Source organism: Podarcis filfolensis (genome assembly GCF_964270895.1).
Source record: "Podarcis filfolensis genome assembly, chromosome: 5".
Taxonomy (NCBI): Eukaryota; Metazoa; Chordata; class Lepidosauria; order Squamata; family Lacertidae; genus Podarcis; species Podarcis filfolensis.
The window spans coordinates 96,171,191-96,188,616 of NC_139608.1; the positions used below are offsets into that span (position 1 = coordinate 96,171,191).

Below are 17,426 nucleotides of genomic sequence, written 5' to 3' on the forward strand. Positions count from 1 at the left end.
CGAAATGGAACGCTGACGAGGAGCGCACCACAGATTTACTTCTCTCCCTGTTCTCAGCCTTGATACCCAACTCCTGCATGCAACATGTAGAATCAAAGTAAACTTGCCTCCACATTCTGACACATTCCGTGCACCTGCTACTCCCTGTCCATCATTGCTTGGGCAAGGTTCACAGGAAAGTTGACCTTCTGTGTCTTGGTATGTTCCTGGTGAGCAAGGAATGCACTGATTATGTTCTCCACTATAATAGGTGCCTGTGCTGCAGGTAACTGGGAAAATAAAAATGGAATCTATATTAAGTACCTTTATTCTAGTATTATGATTATGATTTGTCTTCACAGCACTACTAGGGAGGCCAACAAGACACTGCAAACCCTAGGCCAAACTCTTAGATGTTGTACAGTCACAAAGCATCACTACTAACATCACAAGTAAGCTCTGAACCTTCTTTTTTAAATTGCAATATGGCAGGTGAAGCATTTCAATAACGAGTTTGCAATGTGCTCCTTTCTGGTAAAAAGCAAAGCCTCTCCAGCCCTCTATACTGTTCTGCCTGCTAGTCCAGAGTTTGGACTCCTATACCAGGCTTTCTTTTCTCCTAGCTTCCAGCCTCCATACCTTCGAAGGTTGTAACAGAGTAAGTTTCTGGGCTTGGGCTTGTAGCATTTTACTTGGGTCTTACCGCATTTCCCGTCCTGCTGCACTTGTCCTGTACTGCAGGCGTCATGTCCTTCAGCAACAACTTTAGCTGCTCTCTGAGCCACTTCATACTCTGTCCCCGAAAACTGAATGTAAAATTGCTGTTTGTTAATAGATTTCCTCAAGGTTTTGATTGCCGACTGTAGCTTCTGCTCCATCCTTTTCCTCAAACAGTCGACATTGCAGGTGTCTAAGTGGAGAAACGGTAAGGAAACCAAATCCAGATTTAGAACAGACACCCTAGTATGACTTGGGAGAAATAAACAGACACAATAATTAAAGTATGTTAGATGTCTCTGCAGCAGCAATGGTTGGATTATCCTGATAAAGAAATACAGAAACACCATAAGGGGAGCCACTCCCAGAAATGTCTGACAAGGCTGAGTTTTGTCCATCCTGTTATATTATGTGACAAGTTCTGTGGGAGGCTCCATGTGTGAATCAGGCTCAACTGTCAGATGATGAGACAAAATGATTTCTTATACCTTTTCCTGCAATGATGTCACAGGCCCTGCTAACTATGCCGACCTGAAATAAGAGGGGTGTGTGTGTCAAGAGATGGGGCCTTTTCAACTCTGACGCCTGGTTTGTGGAACTTCCTTCTTAAAGAGGCTAGCCTAGCACTGTCTTTTAGCCTCCCTTTGGTGCTGTTTAATTTTTAAAATGCCTAGGATTTAAAGCTGGTGCTTTGCCCATTTATACTTATTTATTATTGGACTATTAATCACCCTGGACAATTTGTTGCTGTGTTATTGCATTCATTTTTCTAATATCTTATGCTGAATGCTGTTCTGAGAGGTAAGATTTAAGAGTGGCTAATAGTTTAAAGGGACGCAGGTGGCGCTGTGGGTAAAACCTCAGCGCCTAGGACTTGCTGATCACATGGTTGGCGGTTCGAATCCCCGCGGCAGGGTGAGCTACCGTCGTTCGGTCCCAGGTCCTGCCCACCTAGCAGTTCGAAAGCACCCTTAAGTGCAAGTAGATAAATAGGTACCGCTTTATAGCGGGAAGGTAAACGGCATTTCCATGTGTTGCTCTGGTGCCGGTTCGCCAGAGCAGCTTCGTCACGCTGGCCACGTGACCCAGAAGTGTCTGCGGACAGTGCTGGCTCCCGGCCTCTAGAGTGAGATGAGCGCACAACCCTAGAGTCTGTCAAGACTGGCCCGTACGGGCAGGGGTACCTTTACCTTTAATAGTTTAAATAAAGAAAGAATCTGTCACTGCAGCATCAGTAAGTTACAACCGCAGCAGCAATCATAAAGGAACACAAGAGTGGCATTTCTATTTAGAGCAGGGGTCGGTCTACTGTCCCTCAGACCTTGGGGGGGCTGGACTATATTTTTTTTTGGGGGGGGGGAAATGATGCAAGAGCACCACGAGCCCCGGTGGCTGCTTATCTATGTCTTGTGAGCGGCAGGGGCTGGTGGCAGGACGATGAGCAGCGTGTGAAAGGGCTCCGGAGGGGGGCTGCTTAAAATGGCGGCCGCTCGAGTGCTGCTGCTGGCACCAACAAAGCCCAGCCCCCTTCCTCCTCTAGGCAGGGCAGGGAGAAGCCAGGAGGAGGGAGGAAGGCGGTGGTGCCGCAGTGAGGGAGAGGGAGGGAGAGGGAAAGAACGTGTGCGCTGGCAATCCACTCAGCGATTTCCAGACCGTCCGCAGGCCGCATCCAGAAGGCAATTGGGCCTGATCCAGCCCGTGGACCTTAGTTTGCCTACCCATGATTTAGAGTATGTAAATCTTGCCACAGAAAAACACCATCTAGTGTGACCAAGGAGCAAGGATGGAACTATTATATATTTAGGAGGAGGCTTTATTCCTGTTACGAAAAAGGAGCAATGCTGCTGAGTGCTCCAGGTGGCTGGAAAGCCAAACAGGATGTTGATGTTATGGGACTGTACCGTGGGAACAAGGAACAGTCTATTATGTGCACTGAGCACCGGATGTTAGCTCAGAGTGTCACATGACCCTGTACTGGAAGTACATGGGTGGAGTTATTCTCTCTCTGCTGTGGCTGCTGAGGAGTGCAGACATGTTCTTTTCTGCACTGCTGGAAAGACAGAAATAAAGGCATGTAAAGACATTTCTGTCTGTCTCTTTCCCCTCCCTGGGGATGGCAGGGAAGAGGGGAGGAGTGGTTGTGTTCTTCTCACGTTTGAAGAAGGATCGGCCGATAGAGATCTCGCCTTGTCTTGCCGGGAGTCGCTGACGGGGGGGATCAACAGGGAATCAAGCCGGGCACCTGGAGAGTGGCCAATTCCTCTGACTGATATGGCTTTGAAGATTCCGACATGTTCACCAGGGGGCAAGGACCAGGTTTAGTCCTGCTCTCTCACCCATGTCCAACAGCAGACCCCTTTATTCCATAGAAGTCAAAGGTTGCCATCCATGATTAAGGGAAAATGAAAAGGGGAATAACGTTGCAGCTTGGGGCAAATCTCCACCTTAGAACCAGGATAGTTCATCCTTTATTAGTAAGAGCTCCCGCAGAGGGTGCAAAATGTTTGTAAAAAAAGCATGTCACACGGTTTATTATAAATAATAGTCATAATCATCATAATAACATTGCATATTTAGAGTGAATCTGCCATAGAAGTAATTCTTTTTTGTTGTTGCTAAGGCACGAAGCAGGCAATTTTTTAAAAGTGCAACATATGCTAAACAGAGATGGTCTTTCACAAACCTGAGACTTCTTCTGACTTCATCTCCATTTCAAACTCAGCTGTGATATGGGACACTTCCTTGGACGGCGATTTCCGGCCTCGGCGTTTCTTCTTAGAGGAATCGCACTTGAGGTTCACAAAGGTTACCTGGCAGTTGTCTGTACAAGGGAATTGGCCTCCTTTGCATAACAGAAGCAACATGGAAAAGAAATCAAGGGGCAAAGTAGCATGGCTGCAGTTGCATCAGTAATACCTGCGCAGCAGAATCTTGATTATCAAAACCTCAGGTATCTGAAACGTCCACTTATTCAGTGAATGCCCCAAAAGAAGCTTTATGCCTACTAATAAATAGAACTCAGCCTGTAAACACACCTTGCTCCTCCCTCTGCAGAGCCACTGTTCCTGAGCTCCTCTGCTTCCAGCGGCCCAATGTCAAAAGAGGCGCTGGATTTAGGAGCGGCGTTGGTTTCACTTGTGATATCCCACCAGGTGAAGCTGCCATTGCAGTCTGCCCCAGCAATATCGGTCCTGGACGATGTATCAATACATTGCCCCAGCGGTGTAGCTAGCTACTTGGGGGCCTGGTGCGGTGCGCGCGTCCTGCCGCCGGGGGCGGGGTGAGCCACCCATGGGGGTGTGGTGTGCTGCGTGGAGTCTCTCCGCTGCCTCCCCCTCAGCTGTAGGGTGGCTGAGGGAGAGGCGCTGGGCAGCACCCAGCCTGCAGGTGCCCAAGCCACCACATCACTCCCAGGAGAGACATGTGGCTCGGGCACGCTGCAGGCCCCGCGGTAAGTGCCGGCCCCCGCAGTGCGGCGCCCAGCGCCAGCCGCGGCTCGTTACGTTTGTTGGCTGAACTAAAAAGTTTCGTGAACCCAATTTTTTATTTTAAAAAACTCACATTTTTGTCATTTTGTCACCCCTCCTCAGTGATGACACCTGGGGCGTCTCGCACTCCCCGCACCCCCTTTCTCCACCACTGCATTGCTCAGGCCTAATTACAGCCCCCTCCCCCAGCAATGCCATTTGTTTAGAAAGGCCCTCCGACAAAACAAGCACTTGACATAGTAAATCATGGTAAATCACCAATCACATCCAAAAGGTGAAAAGCTGAGCTGCAAATGTAGCTCAAAAGTTACTGCCCATCCTCTTATTTGTTTGCCGAACAGAGAAAAACCAGCACGGAATTTTCTGCTCACGGACCCCACATACCTATAACAGCCTGCTGATTTCCAACATCTTTAATTTTTTCTTTGCTGCGAGGTCTTAAGTGACATTTTGCGTCCTTGATTTTAAAACGAGCTTTCTGCTTGATGGGTGGTACTAATATGTCTAGAGAAATAAAATTAAAGGTTTTCAGTCGTGCTGTATTTTTAAGACAACCTGAAGACAGGCCTGGATATTTAGTTTTTTGCAGATTAAACGAGATATAAGCTGTCTTGAATTACTTCACAGGTTTCATACCACAGAAAATGGAGTTAGAGAGAGTACTTTTCTGCATGAAGAATAATTCCTAGCTGGAGTACAATTAGATGCAGGGGATGTGAAAGTGGAAGAGGGTTCTAAAAGAAGCCCAGCAGCTGAAAAATGCTCCACCTCTTCTGAATTATCAGAATAAATCACAATATGGAAGACTGCAAAGACACCCAGGGAGGAGGGATTATTGGTCGTTGTGGTTCTTATTTTTACTATGTATTTTGTGCTTTTTTATATTGTAAATTGATGTTGTGAACTGCCTGAGATCTGTGAATGAAGGATGGTAGACACCTAAATAAATAATAATACAATAATAATAATCTTGGCTGTGAGTCCTAGAAGACCAGTTTCCTGCCTTGCAGGCCTTTTATGTCCTTTTAAAATGTGGGGTTTTTTTGGGGGGGGGGGGTTATTGGGTTGCTGTTTTTATTTTGACTATGTATTTTGTGGTTTTATATTTTGATTTTATTCTGTGAACTGCCCTGAGACCTCCTGGTATAGGGTGGCATATTAATTCAATAAATAATAACAATAATTTTCCCACCTGGCTCGGGTGGGCCGTGACTCCAGCTACAAAATATTAGCCTGCTGAACAGACTCTTGGGCTGGAGCATTGCTTAGTGGAGTTTGTTGCTGTTATTAATTTTTTGTTATCTTTATTTTTGGATCCTATTATTTATGTGGGAATTGTCCAATTTGCTTGTGCACCTTTTGATGTTCTATTTATAGCTTATGACTACCGTTGTAATTATGTGAATCTTTCCATGTTGTAACCCTGCCTTGAGCACCGTTTTAACTAATAAAATGGTGATGGTGAAGATAAAGATAAAGAGCCCTTTCCCTCTGTCTCAGATCACATGGGGAAATGCAGCCAAAGTCGATAGCAAGGGTGAGGAGGGCTGGAGTCAAAGGTTGTGCTGGGAGCCAGAAGGGGAATCCTGGAGGCTAAGCAACTTTTCAAGCCAGTGGTTCCAGTCCTTTCTGTATAATTACAGTGGTACCTCAGGTTAACCATACATAAGATAAGATAAAACTTTATTCGCATTAACCAATGGCCACAACAACAGTAAAACATTACAGTATATGCAGAAAAGGACATTTGATATAAGAGCACAATTTAAAGTCCTGAATCAGCCGTCAGTTAGTGGCCCTTATTCTGACTGCCCCTGCTATGACCCTAGCCACCTTTGCTGCTATCTGCTCATTTTGATCTGATAGAAGAAAGGACACTGTGGCAGTGGTTGAGCGCCCTGGGATGGCTGGTATGAGTGGGGTGATGATGAGATACAAGAAAGCAGCTACAGTGGTACCTCGGGTTAAGAACTTAATTCATTCCTGAGGTGAGTTCTTAACCTGAAACTGTTCTTAACCTGAAGCACCGCTTTAGCTAATGGGGCCTCCCGCTGCTGCCGCGCCGCCGGAGCACAATTTCTGTTCTCATCCTGAAGCAAAGTTCTTAACCCGAGGTAATATTTCTGGGTTAGCGGAGTCTGTAACCTGAAGCGTCTATAACCTGAAACGACTGTAACCCAAGGTGCCACTGTACACATAATGGAAGAAGATATAAATAAGATCATATCAGGACAATGGGTGTTTGGGAGTTACATCTCTCACCAGATTCTATGGCGTAATACTCACCTGCACAGCTAGGAAGAGTGTTATTGCGTTTCTGAAGCGACTTGCCGTGCTGCCCTGGCACTCCACAGCTTACTGAATAACTATTCTCTGTGTCTGAGCAAAAGAAAAGAAGAACACACCACGAAATATACTGAGATGGTGGAAAGCCTTTCTTTCATTTATTCATCTGAGTTAAGACCAAACTTTTGTCCATTGCTCAGAACTTTTATCTATTGATTGATGGGCATTACCATTCAAATAGCACCTTGTGATCAATTATGTGGGTGGGACTTATCTGTTGTTTTCCTATGCAAATAAATACTAATCTAAAAAGACCTTCCTTCAGCATTATTTTTTTTAAAACAATTTTTGGACGTCAATAAAGCCAGGAAAGGAATTTAAGAAAAACAATATGGTCTTCAATACCAACCTGGGAGAAAAAGGGTATTGGATGGACATGATAAGAAACAGCTTTCCATCCCTCCCAATTTGCTGCAGACCAACTGGGCCTTTGGAGCTGGTTTGGCATTCGGAAGACATTTCACCATCTCTGAGGAAGAAGAAACAGGAAATCACTGGTTCAGATAACGTCTGCGGGATCCTCCAGTTAAGCTCATTCATTTTTCAGACTGGAGTGGGAGGCAGAGGAAGGGATAAGCAGAGGGGGCATGTCAGCCCGAGGCCTTGGCTTAGGGGCTGGGATGATCTCCTCCTTTATAAAGCCACCTCATAAATACAAAAATTAATGCTGAAGCCAATCAACCCTGGATACAAAATGGTATAACACATTTCCATTTCAAATCTTAACATGTGTGTATTATTTTAAAAGGTGATATGCATTTTTGAGAACCAACTAGAAGCTGTCACCTCTATCCTCAGGCAATGGAATTAAATAGACACAAACTGATTCAGGGCATTAAAGCTACTTAAAATTGTGGTTGTTTTCATTATCCTTTTCAACTCTGCAACTGGTTTCAAGTTTGACACAAACTCTTAAATGGCTACTAAACCAAGTCTTACCCAACAAAGTATTAAGGACCCTAAAACATCTTTATGTGGCTTTTGTGGGCTAATATAAACATCTTTTGCATCTGCTCCTTGAGCTTTCTGGCAATACTTCTAAAATCAGAGTAGGACTCTCAGGCTCTTTTGACAAATACAATTCCAACAAAAGAAGGAGTTAAACAAAAATGCATTCTGATTCCCATGCGCTTCAACCTTTTTCTCACAGCTATAATTCTAAGGCTGAATCTCTACAACTGGACCTCCTAAGACCTTCTGGACCTTCTGTTCTTTTATATACAGACAATATGGTTCTTGTTTTACACAGTTAGGTCTAAAAAGAAAACTGTCTAGGCTTGGAGAATATTGTACAGACGGAGAACTAAAATTACCATATTTTTCCACATATAAAACAACCCCTATTTTTTTGAAACCAAAATTAAGAAAACTAAACCCTAAAATAGAAGTGAAAATCTGGACAATTGGGGGGGCGGGGAGAGCAGAAAGTTGTTGAGCTTTTTTTTGATTGCCCTCAAACTAGGCTGGGCCATGCTGTCAAGCCAACCAAGCCGAGGAAAAAAAAGGAGAGAAATTCAAGGAGAGGTGGCTCTTGCCGGGGGCTGTGGGAGGCGAGCCAGTCGCCACTGGACTCTTCACTCAATCCGCCACAGCCTGTCTTCACACGCAGGGGAAGTCCCTAACTCACTGAGGGTTAATTAACTATTTAAACAAGTAATAGACTCCTCAGAAATATCTTTCTCAAATTGTGTTATCTAAAATTACAGAATTGCAAGGACTGGGTTTCCTAATCAGGGCAACATTACATCTGTTGCCCGTTTTCTGACATGCAATTTTATATATTTAATATATCAATAAGCTGCTCATCAGTGAAAGAAGTGAAAAAAGAGGAAGGCGCCCTGTTCCAAAATGTTACCTACCAATACAATCCTTTTTATTCCAGTGTAGCTTCTTCCCCGATGGACATACACATTCATAACTTCCCATTGTATTAAGGCATCCATAGTCACAGCTCCCATTGCTGATACTGCATTCATCAATATCTGAAAGTACATTTAAATGAAACAGTGTTGTACTGTAAGTAAATACTATCAGGTGTGACTATTCCTTCCTGTTGCCTGTCCACCAGAACTGCTTTAGGTTAGATTATTATTTTCCTGATTCCATGTTCATTCTTTTTGTGGACTCCAGAGTTGGTGCAATAGTCATTGTGGGCCATGCCTATTTTTCTGTCTCCCTCCAATCCTTGCAAAATCTAAGACCTGACACCTGGACACTTCTCTGCTGAATGACCCACATTTTCCCTCACAAAAGGCAAGGACGCTTGTAGAACTGAAAGAGGGTTCTGTGGCTTTTCTGCTGACAGAATGAGAGACTGGTAAGGCCTTAGTGGGGGGGGGGGGGGCGTGACATTGCGTAGAAAGAAAATGAAGACTAGTCAAGAAACTGACCTGCAGCAGCTTACGCCTCAAGGAATCACAGTATCATAGAACTGTACAGTTGGAAGGAGCCCCCAGGGTCATCTAGTCCAGCCCCCTGCAATGTAGGAATCTCAGCTAAAGCATCCCTGACAGATGGCCATCCAAGCTCTGCTTAAAAACCTCCAAGGAAGGAGAGCCCACCACCTCCTGAGGGGATCCGTCCTACTGTCAAACAGCTCTTACTGTCAGAAAGGTATTCTAAACCCTGGCTGCTAGTAGAAGACAGCTTTCATTAAAGGTTTAAATTGTAGTTTAATATTGTCCAAAGAGCTGTCAGGGCAGGTGTTGGAAGCTGGGCAACAGTAACTCACAAGGTGTCAGCGAAGTTAACTCTCTGTTCAAAGAAACAAAACAGCTCAGGCCTAGTCAGCACAGCATCTCTTCCCAGTAGGTCTTGCCCCAATGAGGCTCCTTCCCAAGCCACCTGAGGACTCAGCTATGTTAGTAAAGAAAAAGCGTTTCACAGTGGTACCTCGGTTTACGTTACCTTTGGGTAACGTAACTTTTGGGTTGCGAATGCGGCAAACCCAGAAGTGTATACTTCTGGGTTTTGCAGGGCACTTTGCACGTGCGCAGAAGCAGCGCCTCTTGTTGCAGACTTTTCAGGTTGCGCAAGGACCCCCAGAACGAATTAAGTTCATATCCAGAGTTTCCAGTGCATATGTGCTATTACACTGTGACACCAGATGGCGCTGTGGAGTTCCATCTTTCGCCAACGTGATTTCCCAATATGAGGTTTACAACACGTTTTCCTGAAACGCTTTTTTGACGTGTCTAGATCCAGCCTGAGTCTCTGACACCTTGTCTATCTCTGCTCTGCCCGCTTCATACCTCAGACCAGGAAAGAAGGGAGATGGTCACAGCAGGACAAGGAGATTCCCTGGATTCTTCAGCAGCCTGCTTCATCTCTGCCTATTGGCCCCACTCCTCTCCGGCCTCTGATTCTGCACTACTCTCTGCCACAGACTCTTCCTGCCCACTAAACCCTGTTGCCTCTTCTGCTTCTGACACCTCTTCCTCCCATTCCGCTCCCTCTGACCACTCATCATCGTCCCACCACCAGTCCCTGGGTTCTGAGCCTTCTTCCCCTGGGGGTTCCCCAGCTGATGCCTCTTCCCACCCCTCTGCATCCAGCCAGCCCATGACAGCTGCATGTGTTTTGTGTGTGATTTGACAGTTGTGTGTGATTTGAATTTGCCCTTTGCCTCTAAGGCAGACTTCCCCCTGGCCTACGTAAAGCAGTGCTAAGGGAAAGAGGACAGGAGCCCAGCCTGCTGTTGGCCTACCCTCTAAGTCAACAACAGACTAGGAGCTGCGTCCCTATAATTAAGGGTGATCAAGACAAGAATTACACCATGCCCACAGATATGAATCTCTAGTTCCAGAACTTATATTCTGCTTTGCATCAATGCTGGAGGCCCTGTTGGGCACCAGAGATGATGGGTTTTCTTCCTAGTTTGGCCTGCTCTCCTTAGATCAGGCAGATTACCTTGCTGAGACACTGAAGGTGGAAGAAATGAGAAGCATTGTTAAGCGGATAAAGAAGGGGCAGGTGCCAGGTCCAGATGGTTTCCCAGTCACAAAACCCCAGAATTGTAGAGTTGGAAGGGGTCATCTAGTCCAACTCCCTGCAATTCAGGAATCTCAACTAAAGCATCCATAGCAGATGGCCATCCAACTGTTGGAGAAAGCTCCTGCAGCCAATCAGAAGCCGTGGAAGCCCCATTGGACGTTCGGGTTCCAAAAGAACCAGAACAATCACTTGTGGGTTTGCGGCATTCAGGAGCCAAAACGTATGAGTTCCAGAGCATTCGGAATCCAAGGTAGGACTGTACTGCATTGCAGGAAGTTGCACTAGATCAGGCACAGCCAAACTTGGCCCTCCAGATGTTTTGGGACTACAACTCCCATCATCCCTAGCTAACAGGACCAGCATTCGGGGATGATGGGAATGGTAGTCCTCAAACATCTGGAGGGCCAAGTTTGGCCATGCCTGGGCTAGATGACCCTCAGAGTCCCTTCCAACTCTGCAAATTTATGATTCTGTAATCCCTCTTAACTCTGCAATTCTAAAGCCTTATGGAGAGATGTCACTAAGCAAAGAATGAAAAATGAATCAAACTCTCCAAACCTCCGCAGTGTGTCATTCCATATAATGTGTAGCCTTTATGACACAGGCATTCAAAACTCCCAGGGTAGTTGATACAGGTATGGTCGCAGGTCCTTTCGAAGGAGCATTCATCTATATCTTGATTTGGAACAGAAGGGGGAAATGATGTGAGAAACTGTGCATTTAACATCTAAGTTCAAAATAATCAACGTACCTCAATAACCTATCCATAAGGATCAATACAAGTCGAGGACAAGACATGCAACACAGTTTTTTGCTGCCTACACGGAAAGCTTGCACATGCCTCCCGCAGGCCAACCAATAGTGCATCTTTTGCCTTTGCATTCCCAGGTGTGAAAAAGCTCACATGAAACAGTCCTTGGTTAATTACAAAGCTGAAACAATGTCTTCCTGCTGCAATCCCCATTTTGCCCACAGGGTGTCACCACTGAATTTCAGTGTATCAGGAGTGAAATGTCTTTCAGGCAGCAGTTTGCATTTGTGGGTTTCAGAAGGAGAACTCAATTTCTCGCTCCTTTGCAATAGTCCTCACTAAGGCAATCCCATGGCCCATATGCATTCAGGGCACTGATATTATAAATTGTGCTGTTCAGTGTGTTTCACCCACATTCTGAATTTCTGGTTTACTCAATTTTATATGCTTTTGTGTGCATACGATTTTGTGTATTTTATTGGTTTTAGATTTCGTTTGAATGATATGTGGTTTTTCAAACTGTACAATGCTTAGAGATTTATGCTAATAACTAAATAAATAAGTCCCAAACACTTTTGAGAATTAATATGCCCTTTATAAGCTATGATCTTCTGACAGACATTCCACACCTACAAAAATATCAATAGCATCATTGCTATATTTATTACGTGAGCAAAATAATAACATTAACTGCATGTCACACACTCTAAAATGAAAATTTTAATTAGTGTATATAGCTTTAAAGAAAATTGGTCTTTTCAGGGTTCTAAGCATTATTATTGATTAGTCATTATTATTTATTCCACATATTAGTCACTCTTCTTTTTTTTACAAAAAAGTCTCAATGTGACTTACAAAAAAAGGAGCTGTAAGAATTTACATAAATTACTGTGGACTCATGCTACATAATGATGACTCTGATGCAGAGAAGTCTCAGGAATCTCAAAAATTAGATTTATAGCTTCCATTGATACTGATGTATATAATGTCTGCACAGGAGATTTTAGAGTTGACATTGTGCAAAGTGTCACACAGGCATTGGTGCACAAGGTTTAACCATCACGGAGAACATCTTTTGCAAGCACAAAGCACGTATCTAAAGATCACTGAGTTTTAGAGAATGGAAATCCTTTCTAAAGTAACTGGTCTAGTTAGTAGCTCTGAACTCTTTGGTCCTGGCATATGAGTGTGAAGGAAATGAGAGAGACAAGGAAAAGGATCCATCAAATGTACTTCTGGGCTCCAGCGATGTGTCTCTTCGCAAGCCAGTGCGTTTCTAGTACCTAGATTACATCCATGTATATGTACTTGTCTAATACATTTGTCTAATACTAGTTTACATCCGATGATATGCACTGACAATTATTAAGACAACGAGGGCATTAAAAGAAGCATGAAAACAACAAAGAGGCATTCTATTAGCTTTACACGAAAATGCTTTGGATCATATTATGTCTCCTGGGGCCTCTCCTTTCTATGATGCATTCATACTCACACAGCTGCATTTCCAGTCAGTGAATATCCTGTAATGTCCTGCTAAAATCCCATAATTTTAAATACATAAGAAGTTCTGGGGGTTTTCTGTCCTGCTTTTATTGTGCAATAGCTCCTCCAGGGAGCACAACATGTAGCAGCATGACGGAAGAATCGCAGTGCAACCAATAAAGCTGATGAAATCTACCACTAGTGCACAAATACTGCGTCAAAAGCATCTTGCAGAATACCCTCGCGACAGAACAGCAGCCTGGAGGGCCCCAGGTACGGCTATGCAGAAAATGCAGAACACCAGGTAATCTCCCCTCTACAGAATCACCAGTCCGTTGTGAAATTCAGCACTGGCCGTAGAAAAGAGAAAACTATTTCAGCCACTTGTTCTGCAGAAAAGGAAGCTTCTTGTGTGGGAATGGCAAGACACTGGACTCTCTCTTCCAGCCCTCCTCAGATACACGCTCTCAGTCAAATGCTGATTTCAAGCAGCTCTTTGATTTAGTCGGGAATTCGATTGTCAGTTTATAAGGCTGCTCGGCTCCCCTCTCTCCTCATTTACCCTGCTTAAGTTCTGCAAACAACAGGGCTCAAGTTATCACCCTCCTGGTATGCGAGGACTGCTGCTGTATTTGACTTCACCAAAGTTACTAGAATGGATGTTCGGCAGTTGCTGAACATTTATTTGTGCAATCTGCTAATCCTGGGCAAAAATAATTTGAACAAACATGTTGCATGGCGTAAGAGGTGGACAGTCTATGGTGCTAAATGGCTTTAAGACAACACATGTGGCCTATGTCCAGGATCTTTGACTAAGTGATCCTGTTAGATCTTACTGGAGCCTTTGCCTCCAGTTTGGCAAGCAGCAACCACGCACCACCAGGGGCATGGCTGGAGACCCTAAAGGTAAAGGTACCCCTGACTCTGGGGTTGCGCGCTCATCTCACTCTATAGGCCGAGGGAGCCGGCATTTGTCCACAGACAGCTTCCGGGTCATGTGGCCAGCATGACTAAGCTGCTTCTGAAGAACCAGAGCAGCGCACGGAAACGCCGTTTACCTTCCTGACGGAGCAGTACCTATTTACCGTATTTTTCGCCCTATAAGACGCACTTTCCCCCCTCCAAAAATGGAGGAGAAATGTGTGTGCATCCTATGGGGCGAATGCAGGCTTTTGCTGAAGCTTGGAGAGCGAGAGGGGTCGGTGCACACCGACCCCTCTCTCTTTCCAGGCTTCAGGAAACTATCCATAAGCCTGGGGAGCCCGCGGGAGTTCCCGCAGGGCTCCCCAGGCTGCGGATAGCAGCCTGCTTGCCCGGAGCGCAGGGCGCCCTGTAGCAGAGCGCCCCGCCCTTCGAGAAGCTATCCGCAGCCTGGGGAGCCCTGCGGGAGTTCCCGCAAGGCTCCCTAGGCTGCGGATAGCAGCCTGCTGCACGGAGCGCGGGGCACGCTGAAGCAGAGCGCCCCGCGCTTCGGGCAGATCTCCACAGCCTAGGGAGCCCTGCGGGAGTTCCCGCAGCTGGGGGGGGGATATTTTTTTTTCTTTATTCCCCCCCCCTAAAAACTAGGTGTGTCCTATTATTATTGAACTCAGTCAAACTTTTTTTTTATGCTGTGTTAAATGAAGGAAAGGAGGAGGGATGTGAAAAGATGGCATCAAGTCTGGGAATAAGGAGAAGTTTCCAACTTTTTGTTGTTTTGTGGGTTTAATTAAGGTACAGCGGCAGCTGTAGTTGTCCGGGGCTGTGGGGGGGCATCACAGGCTAAAGAGAGCCCACCTAGTAAGTAGGTAGACCAGCCAAGGACAGAGGGATGTGTTCACCACAAGTAGCCATAGTTGTTTCCATGTTACTGATTTCCAAAGGTGTCTGAGATTAGCAGTTTGCCAAAAAGCAGGGGGTGGAGGGTATAGCACTGGGCACAGAAATGTCTACTTTGGCCCTGCTGGGGACTTATTGATGTATCTGCAGCCACGACAATTTGTGATAACTGATAAGGCAACCCAAAAGTCTAGATTTACATTTGCTCACACTGTGTTTGTCTCAATCCACACAGTGGTATTTGCTTAACAGAGTAAGCTGTGAATCACAAATGTTGTGCAAGGTGCTAAACGGAGAGGCTAACAGCAGGAACAGAGGACCTTTCACTTTTGAGACAGTGGTGGGACTCCAGACAAGTTTTGGGACTGGCCAAAAATCATTACTGTCTCATGGTTGCTTTGTGGCCTGAGCTCTCAGTCCACAAGCAGGAAAGTGTCCACATCACCAAAACCACCAGCATAATTAGTGTTGCTGCAACTGGAAATTTTGAAAGCTTCAGTAAAAGAGGTTCAAGGTCATGTACTTGGATGGGCATGAAAAATGAATTCTACCCTCTAGGTCATGGCTACGGCCCAGCCACATAGAGAAATGTGCAAGAACTGCCTCTGTCCTTGCAATATACTTTCCTTTCTGTTGTGTAGAGAATCTCTGCCAACCACCCATCTGCCATAATATCCTCCTCTTTGACAAAAGGTTCAGAATTGCATCTCAGAATTTGGCATGGTCAAAACCATAACTAGTTTTCAGTAGTCTTAAGTGTAGTAGGAATTGAGAACATGATCCAACCCCATAGGGACAGGCTGGGAGGCTTGTCACCTGTGTCATCACCATTAAAGACTGGAAGAGGGGAGGCATCGCCCAGTCTCAAATCTTCCATTTTTGGGCAAGGTGATTGAGCGTGTGGTTGCTGAACAACTCCAAGCACGCCTGGAAGATGCGGACCATTTGGATCCCTTCCAGGTTCTCAGTTTCACGCAGAAAACATCGAGACGTTTCCTGCCTCTCTTCTCCCTTGGTTGGCACAAGTAGCAGGGCCCAGATTTGGTGGCCCAGAGGTCACGATTGTGGTCTTAGTCTAACACTCTGCCCAGTGTACTATACTGGCTTGTCTATATGGCCAAAACAACAGACTGACAAAACTATCTGAAATTACAAAAACACCTTTTTTTTTTAAAGCAGAGTGTAGGTCCAGCATCAACTAGAATGCTCTTCAATGATGTGACCAGAATTGTTTAATTTTCTGCTTTAGCAAAATAATGATCATGACTGCTATTTATTCTGCTAATTATTCATTTCCTACTGACTGCTAACATCGTTTGGCCAAGGGCTTCATCAAGAATAACTAATGAGAACAATAACAAGGTTCTGGTAAGGATCAGTAATTAAGGATCAGTAAAACCAGCTTGCCATCTGAGTTTATTTAGTCCAGTTATTACTGGGGCTGAAGGAAGCAGACTTATTCACTGGGAAAGAGAGGAAATGAACCCTTGTGCTTTAGAAAGCACAGAGCGAGAAAGCATGAGGAGTCTGCTGACAGAATCCCAGCCCTAGAGCCAGAGTTTGTCTGAGGAATTAAACCCAGAGCGAGTCCACATACTGTGAACCCGAAGCCTACAAGCACATCCAACTGCCTTTGCAGAACAATATTGAGGGGGCGCCAGGCAGAGGATGCTAAGCCCCAGGACAGGCAGACAGGGGAGTACAATCAAGGGGATTAGAGGGGGCCGACAGCGATGGAGAGCCAAAGAGTAGCCTCTAGTCTAAAGATCTGAATCAGAAGTCTCACTGCCAGAGATGCATGGACTTCCAGGCAGCTGGATTCTTCGGGAAGGTTGGCCCTGCAACCTGCAATCAGGCTGTAATCGTTCAAAAGAAAATGAGGTCTTTTTTTGCTTCAAGAATCTTTGGGCATATCTTCCCAGGAATCAGTCGGTGAGGAGAGAGCTGCAACTTCATTTGGAACATGATTTGTGGGGTTTGGGGAGAGAACTTCTGTAGCATCAGGTGTGTTAGGTGGGCACTCTTTTTTTGTCAGTTTGACAGCTTCCCTGCCTCCTAAAGGAAGGACTCTTCTGACCCAGCCAAGCATGAAGACTGGGGTTTGGGTAAGTTGCTCCTTGGAGATCAGCCTGGACTGCTGAGTTAAAGTCCACTTTGGCTTTGCATTGGTTTGGGAAGGGATGGCCACCATCTACAGGCTGGAACTGATGTTAGAGCAACAGGAGTCCTTAAGGAAATAATCAGAGGTGAAGAGCTGGAGAAGACCTAGGTAAAGGTAAAGGGACCCCTGACCATTAGGTCCAGTCGTCATCGACTCTGGGGTTGCGGCGCTCATCTCGCTTTATTGGCCGAGGGAGCCGGTGAACAGCTTCCAGGTCATGTGGCCAGCATGACTAAGCCGCTTCTGGCGAACCAGAGCAGCGCACGGAAACGCCGTTTACCTTCCTGCCAGAGCGGGATTTATCTACTATTTATCTACTTGCACTTTGACATGCTTTCGAACTGCTAGGTGGGCAGGAGCAGGGACCGAGCAATGGGAGCTCACCCCGACGTGGGGATTCGAACCGCCGCCCTTCTGATCAGCAAGTCCTAGGCTCTGTGGTTTAGACCACAGCGCCACCCGCGTCCCTTGGAGAAGACCTAGTTCATTGCAAAAACTGAGGGTGTGGCTGTAGGTAGAGAAGCTGACAGTATACCTCTGAGTGTTTCCTCCTGATTTCCTCACCCCCCCCTGCCACAATTTCCACCTCAGATTCACTAAATATGGCAGACTTCTCTTTGACTGATGCTGTTGAGACATGGTTGAGGCAGAGAAGAGGGCTGACGCTTGTTCCTTGTCTGATTCTCCC

General features: G+C 45.7%; 1 protein-coding gene across 7 annotated transcripts in view; it reads right to left on the reverse strand.

Moving 5' to 3' along the window:
- Positions 1-17,426, reverse strand: part of SCUBE1 (signal peptide, CUB domain and EGF like domain containing 1) — a 178,935-nt gene that overhangs the window by 13,766 nt on the left and 147,743 nt on the right. For 5 of the 7 annotated variants that reach the window (XM_083615560.1, XM_083615558.1, XM_083615562.1 and 2 more), the window contains 8 exons: positions 11,082-11,198; positions 8,390-8,512; positions 6,880-6,999; positions 6,471-6,563; positions 4,569-4,688; positions 3,380-3,538; positions 683-889; positions 108-269 (listed from right to left, as the gene is read on the reverse strand). In XM_083615560.1, coding sequence (XP_083471686.1) covers positions 108-269; positions 683-889; positions 3,380-3,538; positions 4,569-4,688; positions 6,471-6,563; positions 6,880-6,999; positions 8,390-8,512; positions 11,082-11,198 — 1,101 coding nt within the window. The remainder of the gene's footprint in view (positions 1-107; positions 270-682; positions 890-3,379; positions 3,539-4,568; positions 4,689-6,470; positions 6,564-6,879; positions 7,000-8,389; positions 8,513-11,081; positions 11,199-17,426) is intronic. The other 2 variants (XM_083615561.1, XM_083615559.1) reach the window with 1 other exon arrangement.